Source organism: Astatotilapia calliptera, chromosome 9 (genome assembly GCF_964374335.1).
Source record: "Astatotilapia calliptera chromosome 9, fAstCal68.1, whole genome shotgun sequence".
NCBI lineage: Eukaryota > Metazoa > Chordata > Actinopteri > Cichliformes > Cichlidae > Astatotilapia > Astatotilapia calliptera.
Genome location: NC_137430.1, coordinates 30,047,146 through 30,068,386, shown reverse-complemented (window position 1 = coordinate 30,068,386; position 21,241 = coordinate 30,047,146). Strand labels below are relative to the sequence as shown.

The 21,241-nt window shown below is 37.9% G+C and overlaps 2 protein-coding genes across 7 annotated transcripts; both read right to left on the bottom strand.

The window, feature by feature from the left end:
• Positions 1–583: 583 nt before the first annotated feature.
• LOC145430993 (uncharacterized) lies at positions 584–9,421 on the bottom strand. Of its 5 annotated transcripts, none has more exons than XM_080306218.1 (7): positions 9,202–9,421; positions 6,779–7,093; positions 6,237–6,503; positions 4,442–4,732; positions 4,217–4,318; positions 1,138–1,180; positions 584–856 (listed from the first exon to the last, which is right to left on the bottom strand). In XM_080306218.1, exons 1-7 carry the CDS (start codon positions 9,272–9,274, stop codon positions 787–789), a joined length of 1,161 nt encoding a protein of 386 aa, XP_080162344.1. In that variant the 5' UTR covers positions 9,275–9,421; the 3' UTR covers positions 584–786. The 5 variants fall into 5 exon arrangements, with proteins under 5 accessions (XP_080162344.1, XP_080162347.1, XP_080162345.1 ...); XM_080306221.1 differs by having other exon boundaries at positions 6,779–7,064; positions 9,202–9,301; XM_080306219.1 differs by lacking the exons at positions 584–856; positions 1,138–1,180 and adding an exon at positions 3,588–4,014.
• A 1,959-nt stretch (positions 9,422–11,380) lies between these two features.
• LOC145430994 (butyrophilin subfamily 1 member A1-like) lies at positions 11,381–20,841 on the bottom strand. Of its 2 annotated transcripts, none has more exons than XM_080306222.1 (7): positions 20,737–20,841; positions 17,989–18,303; positions 17,417–17,683; positions 14,756–15,055; positions 14,514–14,648; positions 14,227–14,261; positions 11,381–12,175 (listed from the first exon to the last, which is right to left on the bottom strand). In XM_080306222.1, exons 1-5 carry the CDS (start codon positions 20,819–20,821, stop codon positions 14,515–14,517), a joined length of 1,101 nt encoding a protein of 366 aa, XP_080162348.1. In that variant the 5' UTR covers positions 20,822–20,841; the 3' UTR covers positions 11,381–12,175; positions 14,227–14,261; position 14,514. The 2 variants fall into 2 exon arrangements, with proteins under 2 accessions (XP_080162348.1, XP_080162349.1); XM_080306223.1 differs by lacking the exon at positions 20,737–20,841 and adding an exon at positions 19,131–19,272 and having other exon boundaries at positions 12,005–12,175.
• Positions 20,842–21,241: the final 400 nt, after the last annotated feature.

Below are 21,241 nucleotides of genomic sequence, written 5' to 3'. Positions count from 1 at the left end.
GGTTGATCGCGCAGAGAATCGCTGAGCTTATGTGAGTGTGTGTGTAAAAGCATTTCAGTTCTGCTGAGCCAAATAAGACAGGTCAGGGTGAAGAAGTGACAGCCAAAGAAAAGCTTACCACAAAACGGAGAAGTTATGACAAATCAGACTATAAGGCAAAAAGAAAGTGCAGCTTTATGGTTTCATGGACAAAAGAATTTCTGTGGCTGCAATATGACGAGCTAAATAACCAGGGCTGCACATAAGTGGTCCGCAGGTGCGCATTCGCTGTCAAAATAAAAAACACGCACAAGGGTTAGGGTTAAATTTAAAAACTGTACTTTTGAGTTAAAATATATATTTATAATTTTAATAAATGACAAATTAAAAATGCATGAACATTTTTTGTATCGAAAAAATATCGAACCGTGACACCAAAGTATCGAACCGAACCGTGAATTTTGTGTATCGTTGCACCCCTAATATATATATATATATATATATATATATATATATATATATATATAAGACAAAGAAAAAAAGGAACAGCAACAAAACTCCAAACCCAGATTGTAGCTGGTTCCCCCCCCCCTCCCTTCCGGCTAACTGTACACTTTTTATGATTATCTAGACAATTATTTCAATTTCTTTTCACTGAGGTATTTCAAATACATTTCCAACATTTGGACATTATTTAAGAAAAATATTTTCGTTTTACTTTCAACATTTAGCTCTTTTAAATTAATAGTATCCTTCTGTTTTTTCCCTTTAATGTGGTCCCAACTGTCCTAAACAGTTGTTGGTTGGTCAGGTTCTGTTTGGGTTTTTTTTTCTAAGAGTAGAACCGTCTTCACTGAGTTCTTGCAATTCAGCATCTCTGTTAAACGACAGGAAGAAAAAAAAATTGATATAAAGGTCAGTCAGACAAACCAGCTGTTTGATTTTCTCACATATTCATATCACGTTTTATGCTTTCATATGATGGATGTTGATGAATTCTACTTCCAGCACATCTGCAGTTCATTTTAATCTTTGACGCAAATAAGCAGAAAATTTAATTTCACTCATTTCATTTTTAAAAATATAACATATCAACTTTAGAAAACGATCAGAGCAAACAGAAGTAGGCTCCTCTGTAGTAATGTTTAGGATACTTACACATTATTAACGGACTTTGACCTTCTGTGGTTTTCTTGTTGACCTGAGAAACATTTTTGCATTCATAAGACATCGTCCATGAAAGAATAAACACAATGCACAATTCAGCAGTGCAGGCATGTCAGTAGTAATATACGTGTTTGTTTTGTGTGCTTGAATGTTAAATACACGGGCATGTGTACTTAACATTATAGTGTTTAACTGCAGACATCCTAGGTAAGATAAGGTAACTTTATGCATACCCAATTTGCTTTACAGAAAAATGATAGCATAGCATTTGGCAGGCCTTCAAAAAACAAAAAGTATGTGAAGATTATCTGTCCTTATTTAGTGAGGATGTTTTACTTCCTGTCCTTTATGTCCTCGACTGTGCTTGTGTATGGTGAGACTGTTAAAAAAGGGTTGAGCCATATACAGGGTGAGGGGAGATGACCCAGGAACTCACACAAAAACACCCACATCCACACACACTCAGTGCCTCAGTTTTATGACTGGCTTTTAAGGCTGCAGGGGGTGCTGGTTCTTTGGAGTGGTCTGACACCGAGGGCAGAGGTGCTACCGAGCGGGTTCCCCTTGCTAGCAAGTAAAAACCGGTTAAGCTATTCGTCTTGCTTTCTTCATGCGTGATAAGTCTCTAAACTAGCGGGCCTGTTAAGCGCAGACCCAACACTATTATTTTATTTTGTCAATTTATTTATTTATTTTTTTTGTATTTCTTGTTAATTAAAATAAAGAAACAAAAATTATTTTTTGTGGATCCAACAATCAGGATTATATCTCGGCTGAGAGATCTCTCTCCAGGGCTCCCTCGGTCTGTCACAAGGCCTCCTCCCGGTGGGACATGCCCTGAACAATGCCCTAGTGAAACTCCACATCCTATCTCTAAGGGAGAGGCAGGCCACCCTTTGGAGGAAGCTGATTTCTGCTGCTTGTGTCCATGATTCTTCTGGTCACTATCTAAAGCTTGTGACCATAGGTGAGGTTAGAGACGCAGATTGACCTGTAAAATCAAGAGCTTCGCTCTTCCACTGAGCTCTCCCTACATCCACATCACTGCAGCCACAGCACCAATCCATCTGTCGATCACCCGCTCCACTCACTCCTGAAAAACACCCTGAGATACTTAAACTCCTCCACTTGTGCAGCAACTCATCCCTGACCAAGAGTAGGCACTGCATCCTTTTATGGCTGAGGACAATATCCCCAGTTGACGTCACCAGGGCTCCTCCTGCACTATACACACTGCAGGTGGAGAACCTGCTTTCCCTTCCTGAATCACTTAGCAGTTTGCAGAGTCACTTCAAGACAGCCTGAAAGTCTTTTTCAGGTGTCAGGATGTGTGGACATCCAACTATGTGAACATGATAACTCAACAACAAGGTGCCAAAGGATTTTCTAATTGATAGCTTAGCTACATTTGACAATCAGACACTTTGGAATTTGGCAGCCTTCATACACTTTATGCATGTTTTATTTCTCAATGGGACAGTACAAAGCAGCACCACCATTTCAGTCTTTTGACAAAATGACATTCAAATCTTTTTCCTAATTTGAATTCAGTGAATGTTCATATAATACTAAACCCTTCTGCATTTAGATTGCATTCATTTTCAGACCAGGGAACAATTTGACAGCAGAAGTGTTAAAAGATGTCTCACAGCTATTGTTACAGCATTAAGGTGGAACATTTTTTAACCTTCTGTAAGATGACTTGGTGATTATGTGCTCAGGAACTTGGGCAACTGTTAGGAGCGTGACTACAGTGAAGCAAGCTTGCTTATCATGGTCAAGACAGAAACTTCCTGAGTTCACATTTGTGAAATTTCCTGTTGTGAGATATAACACATCAGCCCTAACGTGAATTTGAAAACGGAACTACGTCTGCTCTAGATGTTGGTGAATCAAACTGTGACAAAATAACTTTTTATTTACCACCATGCATTTTCAAATACCAGTGTCCGTAATCTTGTGGCATTTTTTCATAAGAGAATGAGCTGTTTTAACAAATGAGACATAAGCAGTCCACTACAGCGCCATTACAGTAGCCTCTACTGTAAAAATATATGAACATGAGCAGCGGCACAACCGAATTACGGTGCACCTTTGTTGTTTGTGTTTTTTCTGCCTTTTCGTTCCATCTTCCTGCAATGTACTGATCAGTTTCAGTCATCAGGAACTGATAGATGTTTGTTTAAATTGCACTTCATTGTATATATTTCTCCTGTTTTTTTATTTATCCCTGTTGTCTTACTCTTTATATTTTATTCCTGCACAGTTGGCGTGGAGCACCCATAATTTCCACCGATAAGGACCAGTACAGTCGTGGCCAAAGGTTTTGAGAATGACACAAATATTAGTTTTCATAAAGTTTGCTTTTTTGCTGCTAAGCTGCTTTTAGATCTTTCTTTGTTGTTTCTGTGATGTACTGAAATATAATTACAAGCACTTCATACTTGTTAAAGGCTTTTATCCACAATTACGTGACATTTATCATGATTTTTGATATAAGAAACAACAAAAACAAAACAAAACAGACAGCACAACAGTGAGGGCAAAACACACAAATAAGACAAAAGATTCCACTGCAGCCAAGTTTACACCGATCACATACTGGACTTGAAGAAGGAATTTAGTTTTTCAGTAATGAAGTCTATGAAGCACTTTAAATTGAATTAACTGATGTGTTTCATTTATAGAATAAGAATTGATCCCACACATCATCTCCAATTTGCAAACCAAACTCAAATGCTCTGAAAAAGCGTTCACAAAACTAGAAACCAACTCTTTAGAAGTTGGCGAACTCAGGAGCGTAAAAATTGGCCCTTCTTCCGGAAGAGATGGAAAGCTTGGGACACTCTGATGAACATAGTTTCTTATCTGTAAATAATGAGGGTTTATGCTTATTTTTTCTTCATAGAATCATAGACATACTCATAAATACCAAAAAATAAACTTAATTAAATCATCACATTAAAGAAAGAAGGCCATGTGGTCACATGAACAAGAGAAAGTGCTAGGTCAAAGGGGAACAAGCAACTGCACATGCACGCCACAAACAAGTACAGTAATGTCCTTTTACCTCTTTTCTTTTTACAGAACAATACCAAACCAGCGACTGCTGCTCCAACCAGAACCACTGCAAACACCCATCCTATGGCACTTTCAATATTGGTTGAGTTCCCTTAAAGGTGAGAGACTAATTATTTTTCTCTGGATGATTTATTTGTTTTTGCAAGTTACACATGTAATAACAGGTGATAACAGCTTTTTCTCATATAAGTTACAAATTCCTAATTAATCTTACCTTGATTTAGCTTCACAAAGATATTAGTCGTTATTGTCTCCGAAGCATCACTGAGTTCACATGTGTATGTTCCCTCCTGATCTGCAGATAAGTTCTGCAGTGTGAGGCTGCCTGACTCTGACACACCTCTCACATGCTGCTTCCACCTCTCTGACACTGTGTATTTAGCATCAGGCCCAGTCTTTGTCAGGATGATCTGACCGTGGTTGAATCTCCAAAGGAGTTTTCTCAGAGAAGTGTTTGAAGACGAGCAGGGGAGCGTTGTTTCAGTGTAGCTACTGATAACTGAGGCTGAAATAACACAGAAGCAAAAACACATTTTTAAGAAGTAAAACCCACTGAAATAAAATATCTTAAGAAATTCTGTGAATGACTTTGCTTTGAACCACAGATGAATACTGAGCCTGGTGGAGATGTCTGAATCCTAATCCTACCTAAGAAAAACATGTTTGGATAAACATGTAAATAATTTTTCATGTGTGTCATGGTCCTGGATGTGTGACACAGTGTTTATATGTTTTCTGGTTTCATTAATATGCTTTGATTTAGTGCTTTTCATGGTTCAGTTTCCTTGCTCTTAGTTTAGTCATTTGTATTTCTAGTACTGCATTTTCCCCAGCTGGTCATGTCTCTCCCCCTCTCTGTGTCCTCATGTCTGTTTCAGTGTCAAGTTGTTGTCACTTAGTATGCATCTCAGTGTGTTTCTTGTTTTATTTTGACAGTCTCTTGTCTTCGGTTCAGTGTATTCAGTTTTGCTTCCCTCTTGTCTCCTTGTTACTGATTACTTCCAGCTGTGTTCCCACCTGTTTCCCATCCCCTCATTATCCTCTGTGTATTTAAGTCCTCTGTCTTCCTCTGCTTGTTGTTGTGTTGTCCATGCTGATGTCTGCTTCCCCCCCCCCCCCCCCCCCCCCCCCCCCCCCCCACAAGCTCGGTTTTCTCCCTGCTTCTAGTTCCCAGATTTCTTGTTTCTTAATGTATTATTTGTCATTTCCCAGTTTGAAGTGTTAGGTTTGGTTTTCTTGTTTTTCATGTTTGAATTTTGCTTCAGCAAATAAAAGCTGCCTCCTTTAGCTATCTCTTTGTGTTGAAGTCCTGCCTTTGGGTCCAAACTCTGCATGCCACACAACAAACCCAAGACAATGTGTGTCTGACAGAATGATCATATTATTTAATAAATGTAATAAGCACCACAAATACACATTCTAATTTCTTACGGTTAGATTTGGTGCTGGGGTCATCATCACCAATAACCTGAAAGGGTTAATGTATTTAAATTTATAGTTAAGGACTCAAACCGCTGTAATTTTCTAATAAAACAACCATTTCTCACTTCACTGCTTCTTCACATTATAACCAACAATGTGCTGAATGTCAGCATCACTCCATTCTGGAGCATTATATTCTCATGTAGTAGCTGCCAAACAGTGCGTTTGGTCACTAACAGGGCTCAAGAGAAAAGTATATGAAAGCAGAAGTGGTGGCACTTGTGTAAAAGGAAACATTACTCAGACCTTTCACATGACACGATGTTTTGAAGCAGTTATTTGTATATGTATGTGTTGAAATTTTTACCCGTTGTTGTGCCTTGAGCACAAAATTGTTCAAAACTACTACCAATTCATTTTTCCTCTGGATCAGGGAGCATGAAAAATTAATGTTCTCATTTATAAGCAAGTAACTTAAAATGAAACCAACCCCTCTGACCTCTCAAAAAAAAATTCTGTTTTGTTGTTTCTCTTAGGAAGCGATGCTTCTCCATTTTTTAAGTTTCCTTCTTACATGGAATACTCACATGCTCGACTCAAAGTGGCTCGCTTCCTGTTTCTGTGTGTGCTGATAGTGCAGCTGTAGTCCAGATCTTTAACTCTCTCTGACACCATCAGAGAACTATTGATGTTGTAAAGAAGCTGTTGAGTCTCCTGGGCTGTGGTTTTATACTGGAGGGACATGTTGGATGGAGGGCTGGTGGTCCAGGTGAGATTAGGTTTAGGGTAGAGTCCCTCTGAGCTGCAGGTCATCTGGTTTCCTGTTTGCTGAATGTTGACTTTTTGGACTGGAGCTGCAAAAAAATATTTATAATAATACAACAGACATACAAGGAACCAGTTTCAAACATTTAAGCATATATTTACATTAAAATCAAGGTTTTAAATAAAATGTTAACATTATTATCAGCAAATCTGTGTGTCTGTGTTGCATTCACAGTTAGCTAATCGGGTTAGCTAATAGCACAAAACTCCATCCTCTAAAACTTTAAGACTAGTGAAATTCGTGGCTGTTTATTCTTTCCTTCTAACATGTCTGTATTCTCTGCATATTCTGTGTTTTTCATACCGTTAACATTTAGGTTGATAAATGAGTCTCTGTTTCCCTGAAGGGTGCTGATGTGGCACTTGTATCTGCCCTCATCCTGAACCTTGACCCCTGCCAGTTGCAGTGAGACATTTCCTTTGGAGATCTGGTCCTTGAACAGAGAGGTCCTGTCTCTGAATCTCTGGTCCTGATATCCATGCTGGTCTTTGTTGTTATAGAAGGAGTGGACAAGAATGTCTCCTGACATCTTAAACCAGTGAATGATAATTTGAGTGACATCCTGGGAACTGCATGGCAGCATGCATTTCTGCATTAAAACACAGGAAACCTCAGTATCTGAAACATCAGGTAAAGATTACATTAGTGAGACGTAATCAGAGCTACATATAAAAAGAAGAAATAATATTACTGCTTTTAGGGCTGGGCGATATATCGAGTTTTTTAAAAATATCGATATATTTTCATACGAGATATAAGATGTGACAATATCGTTTATATCGATATAGTCTATGTTACGTTATAATTATACTTGTGGAGCCGCAGGTATACCTCTCTTTCGTCCACTTTTGTCTCTACGCAACGTTACTCGGCCTCACCTCTCCTTCACTGAACACAACTCCCCCCTCCCCCTTAGCTTCACCTGCAGGCAATGACAAGATGAAAGCGGAATACCTCCGTTAGCGAGTTACCGTGCGTGGGGCTGGACGGCGTCAACGTGTTAGCGAGCTAACCGCGCTAGCGAGCTAACCGCGCTAACGACATGCAGCCAGGAGGGGCTGCACGGCCTAAAATCCTTTCATTTTCTCAAAAATCGACAGTGCGCCTTATGTATGAATTCTGGTTGTGCTTACTGACCGCGAACCGATTTTATGTGGTACACAGCGCTCAGCAATCTGTCAAAAAATGTTTTAATATGACTTTGCTAAGCTACGGAGCTGCACCACTTGATGGATTGTCGGAGGATTACGGCTACCGAGGAGGAGCCTCGCGGAGTGATACGTACTGTGTGTGTATAAGGACCTGTTCAGAGACGTGGTGCAGCTGTGAAATCTGTCTCTTTGTTATTATGCTCAGCGTCTATTAGTTTACATTTTGACTGCACAATTGTGAGCTTTTTGTTATGCACAAAAACAACATTGTTTTCTTTTATTTATGGACCATGATTATTTAATAAATGCTGATAATTTATTTTTGAGTAATTTCTTCATGTACATCTACGCTGTATGTAAATAAAAGTGCCCGTGTGACATCTGGGACACAGTGTGACTAAGAACTCTCTTTTTGTTCTTAACTTATGGCTTTTAAAAAAAAAATCGAGATATATATCTTATATCGCCATCCAGCTAAAAAATATCGAGATATGAATTTTGGGTCATATCGCCCAGCCCTAACTGCTTTCATATTTGAGTTATATCTGTTCAGTTATTAAGCAAAAACTGTCGTGAATCCCTTTTGCCTGCTTTGGTGCAAATTAAAGTGACAACAGGTGGAAAGGTAGGACAGATTTTTTTTTTTACTTTTGATTTCAGTGAAATACACAGTCGTGAGAAAAGAAATACTTGCTGACTTAATAGAAGTACAGGGAATAATAACAGTAAAGGATCCAGTTCAATACAACCTTTTTCAAAGCCTCTTTATTAGTTTTAGTGGCCACACATCTAAGGGTTCATTTCACATCTCCTGAATGTGTTGATTCCCAGACTGCCAAAACAATCAGTCATTTAGATGCTTAATTGACAAAACCAATTTTAATTTAATGGATGTATAACCTATAAATCTATTATTTTTCTCTAGTAATTAAAAAGATTCAACATCTTTCTTGAGCAGAATTCCAGACTGTACAGATGGTCCCTTCCCAAAGGAAAGAATACAATAACTTACTCAGGTATATACTAGACTTAATATTTACTGAATAAAATAATGGATTTCTATACATTTTCCATCAGATAATGTTAATTATAAACTAGACATTTTTAAGTGAGAATAGGAAAGAAAAGTATTTCTTTGTGCTGCTGTTGTTTAACGCAACATCCGCTGGTTTCCTCTTTCTGGCGCAAAAGCCAATCAGCTGATCATTGATCAGTTTCATGATTGAATTAGCAACTTTCTAGCTGAAGTAGTACTGGACAAATCGTGTACTTTTTCATCTCAACTTTAAAGTTCGACCTCCTCGGCTGGTCCAACCCAGAGTCGATCATGACCAACTGGCCAATCCGACACCATTCATTTATACCGTTAAAAAAAAAAAAATAAAAAAAAAAAATAAAACCCCATCGGCCCATAAAAATTAAAGAGAGTAGCCCACTGGGCATATGCCTGGTATGTCCAATGGCCAGTCCAGCCCTGGGCTTGTGGTCATGCATTAAATTAATAAAAGACTATCTTTCTGCACACCGTTTTACTGTTTAAATGAAAGTTGCTCCTAAATGTTCTTATTCCCTTACCTCCTCTGGAAGTAATCAACATCCACACAGAGATTATAATCCACCAAAACACAGTAGAGGAGACCCTGCTCATGTTACCGTTACATTTCACTAAGCACACAATGAAAGAGGAAGAAAAACAAAGAGGCGAGCACTTCCAGCATCACGTGACACCAGCTTTGTGGATTAAAAACAATAACAATATAAATAAGACATGAAATCAAATAATGAAATTTAAAAAAACCATTGTAGCAAAATTATTCCAGGAGAAGATTTATCTTGGAATAACCACCATCCAAATTATCTCTAAATTCTAGAGGCAAAGAAAAGGACATGCAGGACAGAGAGAAGCAATAAGTAAAGGCAGACATTTGTCTCTAAAGACCAAGTGTTACACTAACTAAAAGCCTTGTGTTCAAATATAGGCTTCACCCTCATGCTATTTAGAGCTATGACAACTTTAATGCTATTATTACAACATCTACATAATTTTTTTTACTAAGTAATTTTAACTTAGTTTATTGTGTGAAGGGGATGGGCTGGCAGCAAGAGTCTATTTCCATAACTATACACAAGCTGTAGAGGAAAAAAAAACACTTACACGTGTTAGTAACACAGTACTAGTATTTGAATAAAAGCGCTGGTCATCGGGAACACTGCCGGCAGTACAAACACTGACAGCATTTCATTTTCATTACTCACACTGTATTGCCCAATCAAATATCTTAATGTCACCAGCCCCTCCTCTACCTTCACTGTGCGCTCGTGCACAGCGAGTAGGTGGAGCTTAAAAGCCAAGAAACATAAAGAAAAAGAAACAATAAAAATAGAAAAAGAATAGAAATAGTAATAATAAAAACTGGAAATATACACAGCAAAATGGTCAGATTAACCAACATCTTACGGGAGGGTTTTCCTCTCTTCACTGGCTGAATTACTTCATATAGAAGTAATGTAGTAAACTGTTTGGCTGTGTAGTTTTGTTTATTGTTCCTGGCGCTACTGGAGCTCTGTTTTTTTTTTGTTAATTTAAACACCATTTTCCTCTTCAGTTATTGTATGCCCTTACGGTGTTGAAGATGAGTTATAGGAAGAAAAAAAATACTATTCCGAGTAACAAAAAAAATGTGTATGTGTGTTGGAAACCTTTGCAGAGTGTGCGTTTGTGTAAATCAAACGTAAACCAATTTCATGTGGTTAAATGGCGCATTTACCTGAGATATTTAATTTGAGTAAAAGTTCTCAGTGAGGAAACATAAACTTGTCACTTTGTGATCATTTGTCCCTTTCAGGGGCCTAATCCATCCTGTCATATTAATTCGTTCAATCCTGGATTAAAGTAATTTGGCAATTTTATTTTTCACTGACTATAAGGTGTATTGTGGGACCAAACTTGCAATACTAGTGGAACAGTGATATCATTTCCATCGTCTCTGTCTCTCTCTCTTCTTTAAGTCCCAAAGGAAATAAAAACAGCATACGAACGTGCACATTGAATTTGGTACAGATTTAAGGTTTTACAGGTGAAGTGTCTTGCCCAAGGACACAACATCAGAGTCTGTCCGAGCCGGGGCTCAAACCGGCAACCTTCCGATCACAAGACAACCTGCCGACTCTTGAGCCACGATCGCCCGCAATATAAGAATTATTATAGTCGTTTAGCTCAGTTCACTCCTCCTCCATCAAGATTGTCCTATGAGGTGAAGCCAATACCTGTACGGTGGGATCATCCGGATGGTGTAATTAATACGAAGTAGGCTGCCTCACCATAGATCACTTCTTAGTCTGTTGGCAGAAAAAAGCTTGTCCCATATTCAACATAGTGTGCTTGTGGCCAAATATTTGGCACAATTTTTTTTTTTGAAAGAACGGCTTCAAAGCTTACTGGTAATTGGTAAGAAGTCCGTGTGGACAGAACAACAACAACAACAACAAAAAGTCAGCGTCTCACTGGTGTGTAACAGAGACCAGAACATATATAACGTATACAGAAACCAAATTACACGACGTTTTCCTTTTTCAGTTCTTTAGTAACAATAAAATACTATTGTACTGTATTGAACCCCAGTTCGATTTTTTTTAAAAATTTAAACCAAACAAACCTCATTCATACACATTATTTGCAGTGCTGTTATTAATCACTCATGCCACTGGTATTACTGAGGATTCAAGCACATGACAAAGTAAAAAGTTCAAAAAATGTAATAAACACAAACTTTATTCAATGTTTTACAAAAATATTATTCAAATTTTAAAATGCTTATTCCCTTCTTAAGTGTCTCCCTCATCGTCTAAAATAATTTCAGTTTCACTCTAACCGTGGTTCTGGTGAACAGACGATATTGTGAAGCTTTGCATTTTATTGTCCTTTGTACAGCATGACCCTGAACACCACATGATTTCTACACAAATATATGAAATACATTTCAACTGTGATTTCTCTTTCCTTGCACCACAGTTACAAAAAATAAAATAATAATGAATAACTACAAGTTTGCAACTAAACTCGAGTTTTTCATTTACTCTTTGAAAAATAGTGCTGCCTCATTTTTCCTTTTCTTTATTATTCAAGCTTCTCAGTCCAGGAAACAGCAAGGATGGACACTGAATATTTAGGTTACATTTTAAAATTGACAGTAAGTTGTTTTTGTCTGCATCAGGGCAGGAGGAGAACAGAGAAAAAAATGTTGTACGTCATGAGCCGGAGTCTGTTAGTAAAAAAAATTGTTTTTTTGTTGTTGTATGGGAGCCAAAATTATTTTAATTTCCATCTGGTCTGTTTTTGCTTTCCTGAAGTCACAAAGAAACTGGAACCAGTCTGTTGTTAGTTGCTGGAAACCAAACTGGGTTTTATTAAAAGCTGCTGAGAACCATTTATTCACTGAGATCCAGAACAGAGGTTGGGGAAGCCTTTTGCTTCCATTTGTCTTAATTGGAAATGTTACTTGACAAATGTTGTTAGCTGGAAGCTAGTTGGTTGGTGTCAGATGTTGACCTTAAAATGTGTGTCAAAAACATGTTTATTATTGAAAACAATCTGCAGACCAAACTAAGCTATAACATCAATCAGAAATGACTTGATTTTGATTTCCTGTTCTACTGTTCTACTGTCAAAAAAGGGGGGGAAGGTTGAGCTTTAACATCAAACAAGGATTATTTGAACATTTTATAACTTCATTTGTGTCTTTAATAATTTAGGAATGGTAAAGCTTAAGCTAATAGCGGTCCGAGAAGACGGACCTTTTAGAGAATCAGTGAAAAAGCATAAACTATCACTTTCATGTTTAATCATTACTCATTGAAATGAACTGAATAGCGTTTTGAAGATTTGTTAACTTTTTGTCTTTTGTTAAAAACAGGGGTTTCAATAATCTTCAGACACACCTTGCAAATGTGCTTATAACGAGTTGGCACTCGGCCTTTTGAAGGTCAGAAGCTTCGTTCGGCGTGACTGTCCGGACTGATAAAGTGTAAGAAATGCCTTGAGTGCGGAGGGCTAAATGCAAACACTGCTTACACACACATAAGATACGATTAGAATAAGTCCCTGGGACATTCTGAATGTTTTAGACCAATTCTGAATCACTAGAAGGTCAGTAGATAAGAACATTAGATTATTAGGGTTAGGAAGAGAGGTGTTTTGGTTTTCTGTCTCTTACAGAGAAAGGAACAGACACCAGACGAGGTCACAGAGATGCGAGGATCCTCCGTAGCAGAGTCAGACACAGTGACTGCCGAGACATCAACTGGGTCCAAGGGTCATGGCGTTTGGGCTCCAGCTAGTCACCACAAAAGGATGGATCCTATAAACACAGCAATAACCATGAAGGGGTTGGCGGAAATCCGGGAACACCAGACCAACGAAGTTCGAGAGGCTTTTGGGCAAAAAGGGGACACCTTCCTGTTCCTTTTTCTGGAGAATACACAGATCGTTGTTTGAAATCGGAGCAGAATAATCCCCTGATCTGTGTTACAACTGAAAGGTTGTCTAACCCCTAAGGCGGAAGAATTAAGAGCAGAGGATCACCCATCTGGACGACACTGGTAGCTGCAGCAATAAAATAAAGGTTAAGAGCTCTTCGGACAGAGGTTCTAGTCTACGTCTGAATGGTATCAGGGAACACCAAATAAAGCTGTGGGAGAACAGGGGAGTGTCATCTGGACCTGCTATCCTTGTAGTAATAGTTTGTCTTGCACCTGACTTGCGCAAACACAGAGGTCATCTTACATATGGTTTGCCCCTCAGGGGGACAAAGGACCTCAGGAGTGAGAAGAGATAAACCCGGCCACACTGGGCTACAGGGTGTTTGTGAGGTCATTATTCTAATGACCTCATCAGGGGGAATTGTAGAATTATGATATTATTTTATGCCATGTTATACCCCTAATTAAAGATTGTGAATTATTATGTAGTTTTAGTTTGCATTATTCTCCTGAATTAGAAGAAGCTGATAACTATTGCATTAGTTAAACTGATTTGCATTACATTAAATTGCTGACTTGTTGTGAATGAATGATATTGTTTTATGATGCATTATATTGCTGAGTTATAAGAAATACTGTTCGCAGAAGGTTATTGTCTAATTTGTCTGAGTAGAAGAGAACAGAGTGTGCTGGAGTTTTCTGCCCCATTTCAGCAGGAGCAGATAAACAGGGAGCCAAGGTCGTAGCTTAGGCGCTGTGTGAGAGAGAGCATGTGAATGTTTAGGCTTTTTATGATAAGGTGGAGGCACCAGAGGTTATAAAAGTTTGAGCAATGCTCCACCATTTTGAGATTTTGAGGCTGTCTGCATCAGTGTCCATCTCCCACGTGTGTGATCATTAAATCATCGTTTGACTCAACCCGGCCGGACCAGTGTTGTTATTGTGGTTTTTTCTCTTGTCTCCATCCCCAATATTTTGAACCTTAACAGATGTTGACCTTAAAATGTGTGTCAAAAACATGTTTATTATTGAAAACAATCTGCAGACCAAACTAAGCTATAACATCAATCAGAAATGACTTGATTTTGATTTCCTGTTCTACTGTCACTGAAAATTTCATACCTTTGACCTTCTGGAGCTTCAGCCTGACACTTCATCTGTTAGATGGGACAGCAGTTAATTAGGCTTTTTGTAAAAAAACCAAAAACAAACCCAAAAACAAAATGTTGTAATATTATGGAAACAATAGTTTGATCTAATGTATTAGTTCATATGCTGTCATTCATACTTTGCAGTAGTTCATTGAAATGCCTTTTCTGTACTCAGGGTTTGGTCTATAAACTGCCTGAATCCATCAGTGCAAACATTAAAAATTAAAAATAAAAAGTTCAACCAGAATTGAATTTTACCTTATTTTTGTACTTCTACAGTAGCTGTACAGTAGCTGTACAGTATCAGGCATAATAATGCTGTAAAGCAAAGACTCGCTGCAGCGATGGCTCCTAGATGGGTTGAATTCTGAGTCCCATCATTCTTCTTTGTTGCTTTTTGATATTTTAAAAAAAAACTCTTCAGTTTTATGCAGCTTTACATTAAATTGACTAAATTAACTTGCAGACAGTTTTTGAAAATCAAACTTATGGTACCTCACCTCCGTCTGTTGGCATCATCCTTATTTCATTCTCAGACACTTTCGTCTCCTCAGCATCACTGAGTTCACAGGTGTATATCCCCTCATGATCTGCAGTAAGGTCCCGTAATGTGAGGCTGCCCGACTCTGAGACATGCTTCACGTGCTGCTCCCACCCTGCATAGACTGTGTAGGAGATGTCAGCCCCACTCCTGGTCACAATGGACTGACTGTGGTTGAATCTCCAAATGAGGTATGAGAAGGAAGTATCAGAGGGAGGGCAGAGGATTGTTGTTTCAGTGTTTGACCAACAAACAGAAGCTGAAAAAATGAAACAGAAACACTGATTATAAGTAAACACTTTGGATAACTTTGTCATCTGGATTATAAGTATTATTAATGTGCAACATCCCCCGCCCCCTTTATTTTTTTACACAGTAGCCACACAGCAAAATTGTATTGAATTTTTTTTTCAATATTTTAATATTTTTTCTATTTTTTTGTGCTAACTCAAGTACATTTTAGTCTCACATATTTTTTCCCGATTTTACCATTTTCTGTATTTATAATGCGTTAGAAAAAAATGCAAGACAGCAAAGTACCAGCTGTTGCTCCTCCTGCCCTGAGCAAACATGAGGCAAATTTGTGTGCTATCACTACTTGTAGTATGTGCGTAGCTTTAGTTTTCTTTTGTTTTTGGTCCCTCTACAACTGTACATAGTTTTGTTTGTCAGACTTATTTATTTTTACTCCACCAGGGCTGTCCCTTGTCAAATATAGTAATTAATAATTTTATGGAATCTCAAAGTGAAGTAAATATGTGGACTCAGGATCTTATCTCTGTTTTTTGCTTTTGAGCATTGCTTGGTGTCCTAAGGTAGTGACCTCACATTGGGCTGAGTTGAGTGTGAAGTTTAGTTTCTAACCCAAGTAGAGGAGTTTAACTACCTCAGGGTTATGTTCATAAGTGTGGGAAGTGTCAAGTGGGAGACTGGAGATGTGTCTCTTTTCCATGATTCCCTAATCAACTCAAAGAGGCTTGCGTCAGTTTTGGTTGTTTTCCTTTACAATTGAGTACCACATCAGTGTGGTTGGGGTCATTGTAACAAGATGGCCTGAAGGTCCTGTGATGTTATTTGTTTGCGACACACAGACAACAACATTGGAGGCATCAAAGCCCCGTTATATCTGCTACTCAGTCTTTGGCTTTTTGTCAGACTCAGGCTGATGATAGAGAGCCAGAGAAAGCAACGCATGGCAGTGCTGGTTTTTGTACAGCTTGTTGTGGGATATCAAAAATAGCATGATTGATTCTTGTGAAGGAGTAGTTCTAATAATAACTCATTAAGTAAAACCATTGCCTGGCCAGTCAGTGGCATGCAGTGTTGACGTCACATTTTCTCATTAACTCAAGTTGTTTGGTACTTCAGCTGAGTAGGTATGAAAACACACCAGGTACTGCCACCTAATGGAAAACCCCTAAAAACTGGGTCATGTTGAGTCAATCTAAGTAGCTACTAGTGGTGAAGGGCTAATACTGTAGTGGTGTGTTGTGGTGAGGAGAAAGCTGTGTGAAAGGAAAGCTGTTGATTTACAGGCTGATCTGTGAGTAACGACTGACAGACTAAAATTATACATATATGAGTTTCCTTTGCACATCTGGACTCAGCCTTAGAGATGGGGTGTTGAGCTTGCTAATGTGGGTGGGGCTCAGTTTCGAGCTACTACTCCTTTTCACTGAATGGAATCAAATTAAGGTGATACAGGCACCTTAATAGGATGCCTGCAGGACCCCCTCAAAGTGAGGTTTTTAAGCCATGAAATGTATTTTAGGCCTGGGGACAGAACCAGTACGCATCAGAGAAACTCTGTGTATATTGAGTATGTTTGTGTGAACAACACTGGGATTCAAATGTGAAAGGTGAAAAGTTATCTTCTCGGGTTATTAAAAAAAATGTCCCTTTACATATGAATTTGTTGAAAAGTGAAAGAAAACTACCTATTCACACACCTGAAAGCTCACACAACCTATCGATTAACATCTTCAGCTCTCCTGCTAAGAAGTGGATGTACCAACCAGTGCACAAGAATAATGTCTCATTTAGTAGGAACAATTGGCACTCACTGGGTTCATACAAAAAGGCCCACCATGCAACCCACTACGAGGCATAACTTGAAGAAAAAAACATTACTCATAGATGTACATGAACAGGATAAGCACATTTTAAATCCAATGTAATATTAAAACCACACATGCTTTTACAACAGGACCTCCAATCTTTTACAATCAAGAAATTGGAGGTCCAAACAACCAATCAACCAAATTTAGGTATGAAAGAAAACTAACGTCCAGTTTGCCCAGAATAAAACAAACACAACACCATCACTGGTCCTTTTTGGGATCATCTTTGCAAAGGTTTGAGAAGCTGGATTTGGTGGTTTTCCTATCCTAAAGACCTAGATCCATAGAGTTCAAATTATAAAATTTACTTGACCATATTGTCATGCTCCTTTGGTAAAATGACACTAAATTGAACATTTATAACTGGTTAAACTGATGAACTGATTATTTTTTCTAATATCATTTTAATACTTTTTTTAGGTTAATTTAACATCATCATAGTTTATTGGATAATATGTCTTTAATAAAAAACAAACTCTTTTGTTTTTTTACATCCTTACCTGGTTTAAATAAAGTTGCTCTCTTTCTGTTTCTGTGAGTGCTGATGGTGCAGCTGTAGTCTTGATCGGTCCCACTGTCTGAAACAATCAAAGAACTGCTGATGTTGTAAAGAAGCCGTTCAGTCTGCCGGACTGTGGTGGTGGTGTTAGAAGTACTGTTGGATGAAGAGCTGGTGGACCAGGCGAGTTCAGGCTCAGGGTAGATCCCCTCTGAGCTGCAGGTGATGATGTTTCCTACCTGCTGAATGTTGACTTTACGGACAGGAGCTGCAAGAGAAAGAAAGGGAGCAGGTGTTATGTTCACATATTTTAGGTCTACTTCATCAATTTTTAAACAAATGGTGTGACACGTGTTTATACAGAAATATGATCAAGTGTTACAACAACAAAGATTTAGATTTAATATTTTTTTAAACCTATTGAAGTTCTGTGAAGCATTTTGAATCAACCTTTCATTGAAAAATCTGTGTACAAAAGTATTACTGTGACACATTTGCAGTAAATGAAAACAGAAAATAGGACACTAACAGAGGAGACAAATTTATTGAATGAATAAATTGTATGTCTCTTACCACGTATCTTAAGGTTAATGAATGATTTCTGACTTTCTCCGTCAGTGCTGGTGTAGCACTTGTATTTGCCTTCGTCTCGAACCTCCACCTTTGTCAGCTGCAGTGAGGCGTTTCCTGCGGAGATCTGGTCGTTGAACAGTGACGTCCTGCCTCTGAAGCGCTCACTCTGGAGTTTGAGCTGGTCTTGGTTATTGTAGAATGAGTGGACATTAAGGTCTCCTGCTGATACCTGATGCCAGTGGATGACTACAGCAGTGACATCATAGCTGCATGGCAACAAGCATCTCTCCATGAAAATGCAGGACACCTCAGTATCTGCAACAACAGGTAGAGACACATGATCAAAGTCATGAATCAGAGGTTTTGTGTTTGTGTATTTGAGTTTGTTTCTTATTAGGTTTCCTTTATTATGGTGGAAGTTTGGATTGTTTTAATTTCATTTGAATTAATATTTATATTTATATTAATACTTTTATGTTTTATTATTCTAGTGAGGCTGATTATTAGTAATCGAGTTATGGGTTCCATTTTTATATTTTTAACTTTTTAATCCCAGTTTTGCATCATTGTTTTTTTAGTGTTTTATATTATAACATAGTTATCTAGAGTTACACCAAAATGTGTATAAATAAAGGTTTTTCACTGGTGAAGGAAAAATGTATTCAAAACAGGGCCTACCTATAAAGTCCATACATCATTCACATCAAAGAAGTCAGTGTGGATGAATTTTTGCAGTTTTTACAAAAGAACTCTAACAGACTTCATTCAGGCTTGAACACCTGAAAACCTGAAGTACAAGGTTATGAAAATAAAGGACACTGAGAGCAGAATTGAACTAATTTACAGCTGATAAATGAGAAACTAAAAATATACACAATAACGATTAATGATGACCACACACCTCAAACATTTGCCAGATATGCATGTTTTGAAGCCTTCAACGTTATGAGAAATAAAATCATGTGTAATATGAGTTATATATAATGTTTGATTCAATATAATTTATCCCAACGAATAAAGCAGTTATTTTGACACTTAACCTGACATGGTAATTTTTGAAACTTTGTAAATAAAGTTAAAGTAATATCTATTATATAGCTACAAAAAACAAACAAACAAACAAACAAAAAAAAACACTCGACCTGTGGGTAGCCTTTATCCTCCAAGCTCAAGTCCTCTACTGGAGGCCTGGGAGCTTCAGGGTCCCGCAGAGTATGTTTACTTTTCCTAGGATTTCTGCACAGAAATCTCGGATGTTGTTCCTGGGATCTGCTGAAACCAGTTATCTGTCTTGGGGAGGATCACTGCCCAAAATCTAAGCTCTTAGCAGCTTTAGCAGGGACAAGCTCTAAACACAAGATCAAGTGATCTGAGTGATAACAATATCAGGAAGAAAGAAAATTCTGACCATTTTGGTCATTTTCTGGCTTCATGTTATTCATATTATTCTTGGATTATTTATCTCATAGTAAATTTTTGTGCTGCCCCTCAATTCATTGTCAAAGTAAGATAAAAAATAAGATTTTTAGAGAGAGTTTGGCTAAGATGCACACACCATGTCCACATACCAGTCGATGCTACAGAAGAGTTTGGTGAAACACGAAATGAGCACAAAGTTACTTATTTGTAGTGCTGTTCAGAGCAAATCCAAAGTAAATCTGGTAAAATAGAATTTAATGGTGTCATTATTAAATTAGTGTAAATTTGGAACAATTGCTAAATATGATCAATAACAAAGATACCTGATACATGCATGTTTTAAAGGTTTCCACACCGAAACATAAAAACATATTTTAAATAAAGTTATGCAAAGAAACATGAAAATAAAACAAGAAATCTTTGAAATAAGAAAACACAACACAGTAGCAAACTGAAGTATGTTGTCAGAAATGTCAAACCTCAAACAGTGACAGCTGGTTGTCCTACAAGCTCTGCTACCAGCTGTCTCCTGACTCATCAACAAGAAGATATTCTAAGATTTCACTTAGGAGGTGTGCAAGAATCCACCCTAACAGGTTCTCTTGCAATCCTCAAAAGTTTAAGGACAGATTTATTTCACAATAACTATGTCAACCACAATTAAGATATTAAGATATTAGGATATTCTCTCCACACTGCAAAAACTAGGGTGATCTCTGAACTGCCGCCACCGCCCTTGCACCTTTATACACAGAGACACATACAAAGAACATTCCACAAACTCTTACATGTTGGCCCCTTCAGCCCCATCCTTAAAGCCTTCTCCCTCACAGAGAATTATGACCTTGTTTTCTGCTTGGCCGTCACGTGAGGATTTACATCCCTGATAAACAGTCTCACTATCTGTTTAACGTCTCCCATTACAAGTGCACATGCATACAACTAAGTGAGAAAGTTTCATTACTATCACCAATGTGATATGATTATGATTAAAATATGTGATTAATACATGAGAAAATAAATCTGCTTCCACATCGGTTTAATTAAATCCTCACTGTTGGTATAGAGGACAAACTCACTATTATACACTCAAATGTTGTTTAAACCATATTCCTACTTCACTGCATAATGACTGGATTAAAAGAAAAAGAGGTTTCTTGTCGTACCTGTAATTTCTGAGGTTTATACCTGAGCTTTCTGCTTTGGAAGCTTCTAAGTTTGACTCAGTCGCTCTATCCAGTACCTCCTATATTTGGTTTGTAAACATCATAACTGTGATTTGTATTTAAAATAGATTAAGATAATATGTGCAATGAATTTTCTACTCACCTCCTCTTATAAAAGTCCACTGAAAAGTCAGGACCAACAGAAACACGACACACTTGATCCCAGCCATTATCCTGCTGTGTTTCATGGTACACTATCTGAGCGTTTAAAAGGTGAGTAAATACTACATGACGTCACATGACATCTGACCCAGCTTGTTTGTAACTTGTGCTAGGTTAGTGTACTCAATGCGATAAAATCACACCCTTCATCTGAATGTCTGAAATACTTTTTTGTGACACACTGAGGAACAAGTTAATCATAAACTGCTCACAGTATTACTTAATCTCTTAACACAGAGTTCAACTGCCCAACCAGAAAAAAATGTTTGGATGAATAAGAATCAGTGACACTGTCTGAGGTACTTGGGCGTAACTTTGTGCTGAACATTGGGGGTCAAGATCTCTGTTTAAATAAATAAATAATCTGAGTAAAGTCTCAAATGGCTAAACATGCAACCATTTTGCTGGTAATAACTGAGTGAAGAAAATCAACAACCTTTTTATGC

Bases quoted from the DNA above. Each gene is read 5' to 3' on its own strand.
- LOC145430993 (XM_080306217.1), bottom strand. From the start codon at position 9,274: ATGAGCAGGGTCTCCTCTACTGTGTTTTGGTGGATTATAATCTCTGTG. The intron at 7,094-9,201 runs GTAAGGGAATAA...CTGATGTTTCAG, and splicing joins GTTGATTACTTCCAGAGGAG to ATACTGAGGTTTCCTGTGTT. The intron at 6,504-6,778 runs GTATGAAAAACA...ATTTTTTTGCAG, and splicing joins TATCAACCTAAATGTTAACG to CTCCAGTCCAAAAAGTCAAC.
- LOC145430994 (XM_080306222.1), bottom strand. From the start codon at position 20,821: ATGAAACACAGCAGGATAATGGCTGGGATCAAGTGTGTCGTGTTTCTG. The intron at 18,304-20,736 runs GTGAGTAGAAAA...CTGTTGTTGCAG, and splicing joins GTGGACTTTTATAAGAGGAG to ATACTGAGGTGTCCTGCATT. The intron at 15,056-17,416 runs GTAAGGATGTAA...TCATTTTTTCAG, and splicing joins AGCAACTTTATTTAAACCAG to CTTCTGTTTGTTGGTCAAAC.